At 39.1% G+C, this 7,586-nt stretch overlaps 1 protein-coding gene across 1 annotated transcript; it reads left to right on the top strand.

The window, feature by feature from the left end:
* Positions 1 to 1,983: 1,983 nt before the first annotated feature.
* Positions 1,984 to 7,365, top strand: LOC124003526 (40S ribosomal protein S15a). Its single transcript, XM_046311852.1, has 5 exons — positions 1,984 to 2,095; positions 3,046 to 3,183; positions 3,410 to 3,489; positions 3,742 to 3,827; positions 7,232 to 7,365. Exons 2-5 carry the CDS (start codon positions 3,051 to 3,053, stop codon positions 7,323 to 7,325), a joined length of 393 nt encoding a protein of 130 aa, XP_046167808.1. The 5' UTR covers positions 1,984 to 2,095; positions 3,046 to 3,050; the 3' UTR covers positions 7,326 to 7,365.
* The last annotated feature ends 221 nt before the right edge of the window (positions 7,366 to 7,586 follow it).

The raw sequence follows: 7,586 nt of genomic DNA on the forward strand, positions 1-7,586 counted from the left end.
GACAAGGAGTATAGAAGCCCACTCTCTGGCTTAGTGAAGGGACATTTTTTTATGAGTTATGACGTAACCATGAAAGGTACAGAATCTGGTTACTTCTGTTGTGCCACTCAGCCATTCCGTTGTGCTCCACTGTTACCATGCCGTCTTGACCGGTGGGTATGTCACTGGGCTTACACTATGTCTGTCTGTAACGTTACAGTTTGCCTCCAGGATCCCTCTCCTGGACAGTTTAAAGAGAGGAGGGGAGTGATTCCAGTTTACCCCTGGGTTGTGTCTCACATTTGATTCAAGGGAGAACGAGGAGTGCCAGGTACCTGTAGCTAACCAGTCAGACACCAAACCTGCAACACACTTTCACCCAACTACATGTACTATACAGAACTTCAACCACATTTTGTGAAGTGAAACGTACTGCTTTTGAGGATTTTTGAATAAGCTATTGGCACTTTTTATCATCTTGCCATCATAGGACTGGTACAGTATTCAGAGGAAATGTACATTTGAATGTAGATGGTTGACTGGAAGGATATATTATATGAGTCTGCTGTTTTAGATCCATGTCCAAGCTCAAACACTGCCATAGAATGAAGGACTGTCTTGCAAGGATACTTGCAGTGCCGAGACCATTCTCTAACTTTTATTGAATGTGTTCTACGCGTGTGCGCGCACACACACACACACACACACACACACACACACACACACACACACACACACACACACACACACACACACACACACACACACACACACACACACACACACACACACACACACACACACACACACACACACACACACACACACACACAGCCTACAGTTTATATTTCCCACATTTCTACTGCTGCTGCAATTATGATGTTGACTTTTTAGATATATATAAATATATATTTGATATGCATGTGAAGTAAGGGATGTTTGATCTTGCAAAAGTGGCCCAAATGAAAAGTAATTGTCATACTTTATAATATTTTATATTATCAAGAGAAGGTCGTGACCATCTCTTCTTTCTTTGAGTTTACCGTGAAGTGTGTTTGAACCTAATGTATCTTCCCATGGACCCTTTTAAGTGATGTTTCCTCTTCAAAAACACTGTAGTCGATACTACTCAGCTAGTGTGTCATGTACTGTAATATCTACATAATTGACATCATTAAAGATTAATTTAATGTGATTATATCTAATCTATTGTATGGTAATTATAATCAGAATTGTTTGATTTGCTACTGTTTTAAATTGTATGTAATGAACCCTATTTTGCTTGAAATATTTACCTTGTAAACAGAACTATAACTTGACAGGCATTATATAGTGGATGTATGTTGAATTGAATACAGAACAATAAATAAAAGGTTGGATTATCCTTGAAAACCTGTTCAGAGTGAACTTTGTTACTTTTTCTTTGATTGAACCTCCTGTTATTAAATCATTATTATTTCAAATTCATCCTCAAATTCACAAGCTCTGAGATTTAAAGAAAAATCTCCCATCAGGTTTCAATAAAGCATAATCTACTCGGTAAACCTACTGGTAAAACATCATACTGTATTTATTTCCCACACTCCAACCACTAGATGGCGATCTTTTAGATTTAAACCAAAGCCCCACAAGATACTATAGTTTGAAAAGGGATTACAGACTTCCCAACTACTACTGTAAATATGAAAAGAGAGACATCAGAGATGTTTCAGAAAGACTGTAATATGTTTTGGACGTTTACATTTGCTTACCGACACATTCAAAATATCTTGGTAGATTTGTCTTTAATTTAGAAATCTCTATTTGTTTCACAAATATAATCAGCAATATGAATTGAATGCTTCTGTTTTATCAACTTGGAAGTTTGTTTGCATTTAGACTAAAGGGTAAATAAGGTAATGAGACTGTAAAATAAGGATGCATTTGCATCTAATTCACTATCTGAATAAATATAATATATATATTTAATTATCAACCTTATTTCGTATCAAGTTTTCAATAACCCAGTGGTTTTCAGCTGGTGATTGCGTGAACTCGTCGTAAAAAAATCTTAGTTTTTGCCCATAATGCATCGCTAGGTCTTCCTACTTCCTCTTTCCGCCATATTGCAGAACCGGTAAGGGCCCCCTCTAAAATCTCATTGTCAATCTTTCCCAAATCTAATCCATCCAGCCGTCTAAAACACAATTTATGAAATTATATAAACGTTTAATAATGTATTTATGTCATGAAATGGTTATTGTGTCGATATGTTGTGAGATGTTGGTGTTTTGCCTTGTGATTCGTAAAGTCCCCATCACCGTCCGTTTTACTGATGTGTTGTATCGGTAGCTAGAGCATATGAATAAAACCCGACAATTAATACTGCTAATTACGTTGTGTTTTTAAATAATCGACAAATTTGCTTTATTGTCAAGATATGGTATAAATATTGAATAGTACAGTTTGGTTGGCCAACCAACTCTTCTAGCTAGTTTGGCCCGTACTCGTTGTCCTTCCATGCGTGGTAGACAGTCGATGGTGGTTGTTAAACGTGTCTGTATGGTCGTGCAAACCTCTTCTAATTTCTTATCTAAGGACCTAAGGTTTGTCCCAGTTTTGAAATAGTTGGTGTTGGCGCTAGCCATTCGAATGTTATGTCTTGACCAGTGAAATGTAGACGGTTCGCTCTAACCGGGTAATTTGGATAGCTAGCATAATGTCTGTCGAGGTTGCTACCTTAGTATGTAGCCTTCTGTTTTCTTCACCAAAGTAACCACGTAACGTTAGCTAACCAGCTAAGTGGACAATACTTTGTTAGTCAATATCTTCGCTAACGTTAGGTAAGCCTATACTCAAATTGTCATTGCATACTCCATCTACCTACATTTGAGCTAAACTAGTCAAGTTTGTTGGCTGACTTATTTGTCGGCAAGTCAATAGCTAGCTAGACAGCTAACGTTAGCTTGCCAGTTTCACAGCATGTTATGAGGAGAACAAACTACTATTAGACTGTTCACTATTAACTAGTTGGCTGTCTTTAAACTCCTAAACTAATTTAACTTTTTATGTATCTCTGATCGACAGGCATCATGGTGCGCATGAACGTTCTTGCGGATGCGCTCAAAAGCATCAACAATGCTGAGAAACGTGGGAAACGCCAGGTTCTGATCCGGCCGTGTTCGAAGGTCATTGTACGTTTCCTGACCGTCATGATGAAGCACGGTGAGTTACTGAAATGTATCATTTGATTTGTAAGTGGTATGGGTCCAGTCAAGATGTGCAGGTGTCCGTTACAGGTAGGACCATGAGCATGCATAACCCGCTTCCCTCCGGCAGAGGAATTGCTTACCCCTGGTTGAGGGATCTGAGTTTGAGCCCTGTAACGTCCTATCGACAATGCTGTGTGTTTGTACTTGGTTTTGATTTCCTGCCTCCCTTGTTATCCCAGGTTACATTGGTGAGTTTGAGATCATCGACGACCACAGAGCTGGGAAAATAGTCGTCAATCTCACTGGCAGGCTGAACAAGGTATAAAATAAAAAAAGTTAAATATACTGCATCACAAGGACTACCATCAGACCTTTTGAGTGCCATTCTACTTCATTTTACTTATCTTTTTTATTGGGGTAGATTGATAGACTATCTGACCCCTCTGTTTTGCTCATCTTCTCTGACATGTTTTTTCCCCCTGCTCATATTCTGCATTGTGGCATTATCAGCCTACCTGCGTAATTGTATATTTGCACCTGGCACTTCTAATCCTTCTTCTGCTCATTTCAGTGTGGTGTGATCAGCCCTCGTTTTGACCTCCAGTTGAAGGATCTGGAGAAATGGCAGAACAACCTCCTGCCCTCAAGACAGTTCGGGTGAGAATCAGTCAGCAGCACCCTAATGGTGGCATGAATGTCGGAGTGGCCGTATCACGGTTGTGCAGTGGAACTTTGTGAACAGGGAGGTATTGATCAGTGGCGACTTTGTTTGCTACGGTGTTTCACGTATGAATGCATCTCTTGATGTCGTGTTAATGTGCACCTTTGGGGTGTATAAAATTGTGCCCCGGGTTTCACAGACTTTAAATCTCTGAACGTTTATTTGGATGTCAAAGCAACTAATCTAATCACCTTTTATTTCCGTGCCTGAATGTTCAGCTTCCGATAACATTAAGAGCAAGCAAATGCAGCATTAGTCTAGTATTTATAGATGCTGGCTGGGTTGGAGATTGGAACCGTCCTTGAAATGCACTTTGAAAAGATGAGGGCAGCCTGGGCAACGGGAACTAAAACCTTTATCATAAGTCGGGGATGGGCAACTTGGGTCCCTGGGACTGAGTGTACTCTGTGTGCTCCCACTTTCTATTGAATGTATCCATGGAAATATGATTGCTGCAGCCTCTTGAACAGGATTTGACCTGCAAAAAGGGGTGAATATGATTGAATGTTCTGACAGTATCACTATGTGCATGAAATTGCTCTCAGCTTTACTTAAGTCCAATGGTGGATGTGGTGAGGCACGGTCACAGATTTATTCATCTGTGTGATGTCGATTGATGAATCCAATGACTCGTCCGCAACTAGGGGGAAAAACCGACGGGACTGGCTTAGGTAGTTGATATGTGGACTGTATTTCGTCTCCAATGTTTATTGAAAACCCAAATTTGCACAATAAGCACTTGTCTCTCAAATACATTGTTACAGTGGTTGGCTAGCTAGCTAGTGATCTTTAGCCATTAGCAATTATGTGAAATCAGTCAAAACAAGACATGGCATCAAGAATGAGATGAACTAGCTGAAACAGGTCACGATTCCCCACAGGGCAGTTGTCATTCTTGCTAGATTTCTGGCCATCCACAACTATGCTTGGACTTCTGCCCCATTTAAAGCATGTGCATCGTTTTCTTGTCGTTATCAGCTAACCCATCTATAGTCGGCATATTTTGGCGTTCCATCTGTGGCGTTTACCTGTGTCAGTCTGACATAGAAAACCTTTGAAGGCTACAGACGGGAAAGTCGTGCTATTTGTATTTGAGCGATATAATTGGCAGTTCATTTAACTTCAACTCGCAACTTCTTGAACTACAACCGTACTTGAGGCGTTCACATGGCACACAAACTGTCAAGAGTAAAAATAAGCATTTATCAAGTTACTTACTGCACTTATTGGTTTTAGGGTAAGCGATTTACAAAAGTAAACCTTCAAATGCTGCAAAAATTGCTATAGGTTGGCTACTGTCGACTATTGAGTGCAGAAAGAAAGCTGCAAAAAGACACATTCGTCTTGGCTGGCCTGCTGTAGCCATGTCTCTCTTTTGAAAGTCCTCGTCCTAAAGAGGCAACGTCCTATTTCTTAAATTGATGTACTTTAGAAACAACATTTTATATAATTAATGCAATTCTAAAGAATAGAATGTCTTGCATTGCTACATTGTTACACCGCTTTTTATTATATGCCATCATAACCAAATGGAGCCTATTACTAGCTAAATGGAGCCAGAGCATGTCAATCTAAGTCCTACATTTATAAACTACCCCATATCCATGCCAGTGAGGGGGAAAAGGTTTCTGTCGGACCCTGGTTGATGCTCATTTGATGTGACTTAGCGCACTTATATGGTTTGCACTATTGAAGATGGGACTGAATTTTGATGACATGATCAGCGATCGTATGGTCATGAAAATCCTGGGACAGTCATGGAATTTTAAAATGGTGTTTTCCAAGATCCCAAAAGTTTAGAGCAAGTTTGAGTTTTATTTCTGGTAATGTAATTTGTTTAGGAATGGTGTAAATATTTTATCAATTCACAAAAAATCTACATCAGACAGGATCAGAATTACACTTAAGCATGTTTGCGAGCATCGCCTGCATGTGCGAGAAGTGTGGCCTGTTGCTCAAGGAGAGAGACAGTCGGACATTGCTGAAGCAGGTAGGCCTAGTCTATAAAATATGATCGAGAATAGACTAGGTAGCAAATTCCGAACTTCTCGTACCCTGTAACGGTTTAGCAAAGGATAACGTGTATTAATGTTTTTACCATGTTCAAAAATATCCCCTGACACTTGCGAATAAGGCCATGCAAAGTTGATTCACTTAACAATTTGTTTCATTTAAATTATTTTTGCAGAAACAAATGATTCACTTTGCTATTGTATTAGTTGGGATTCGAATCAAGATTATTTGTGAATCCTTAACATTAATTTTAGGAACTTGTTTTGTATATACTTGCAGTTGATTTGGGCATCCAATGTATGGGACATTGAATCTCAATAGATACAGCCTGCAAAGTAAACACTTCTTAGATAAATATGACAACTCGAAAAGCTACATTTCCTGAAGAAATTTTGTGGGGTTGATTCAGATTAATAAAACGATTAGTAGCCTACATAGCCATTTGATGTGTTGAATGGGCAAATTATTTCAAAGGGCACAAGACGTATTTGGTTGCAATGTTTTTCATAAAGGGTGGTCAACCATCCTCCAGGAGAGCTAATGGGTTTACAGGCTTTTATTCCAGTCCCCCTGTATGACTTCATAACATTTGTTGCATCTAGCTTTTTCTAAGAGAATGACTCTTAAAGTGAAGATTGAATGTGATTTGGATAGTCACTATCAGGAATAGTTTTACAGCCGCGATGCATTTCTTGTTATGATAGGCTTCACTGTACATCCACATGCATTGCTAACATTGCTTGATTGGAAAAGCATTGAATGTTTAGGAGCATAAATGGAGGACTAAACTCAACTAATGTTGCCAAAATTCAGTCCATCTTCAATAGTGCAAACCATATAAGTGAGCTAAGTCACATCAAATGAGCACCAACCAGCGTCCAACACAAACCTTTTCCCCCTCACTGGCCTGGATATGGGGTAGTTTATAAATGCATTAGACTCATGCAGGACCTAGGTTGACATGCTTTGGCTCTATTTAGCTTGACTGTGGAAAAGTGGTTCGGGAGTGGAGACCAAAACACTACCTTAAGTTGTCTTGATGCGGTAATGATTGTCTGCAATTGGTTTATAGCAGGTTTTTGAAGGATGAGGTTAGAAAATGCTTTCTTAAGTGTTGTATGGCATCAATGGAAGCGACTGATGTTGCTTTACAAGGGGTTCAACTGGATTTGTCTCAGCTGTTCCTGGTGTTTCATGGTCTTAGTCTATTAATGTTAAATGTACTTTTGTAATAGAATTTCCCTACTGCTTGCCATAAATGAATTTAAGCCTGCCTGTTGTGAGTATTTATAAACTCATGTCTTACACACCATGTCTGTTTCTTCAGATACATCGTGCTGACCACCTCCGCTGGCATCATGGACCATGAAGAAGCCAGACGAAAACACACAGGAGGGAAAATTCTTGGATTCTTTTTCTAAAATGTAAAGAACTGCAAAATAAAACACCAAATCCAGTGGACTGGACTTTGTATTTTGTCTTAGATTGCTACAGTCAAAATGTTATGTATTGGTACAATGAGAATGATTCATATTTTATACTGAACAAAAATATAAATGTGGCTATTTCAAAGGTTTTACTGAGTTAGTTCGTATAAGGACATCAGTGAATTGAAATAAATTAATGTGGCCCTAATCTATGGATTTCACAAAGATGGATCTGTTGGTCAAAACCTTTATACA

Source organism: Oncorhynchus gorbuscha, linkage group LG18 (genome assembly GCF_021184085.1).
Source record: "Oncorhynchus gorbuscha isolate QuinsamMale2020 ecotype Even-year linkage group LG18, OgorEven_v1.0, whole genome shotgun sequence".
NCBI lineage: Eukaryota > Metazoa > Chordata > Actinopteri > Salmoniformes > Salmonidae > Oncorhynchus > Oncorhynchus gorbuscha.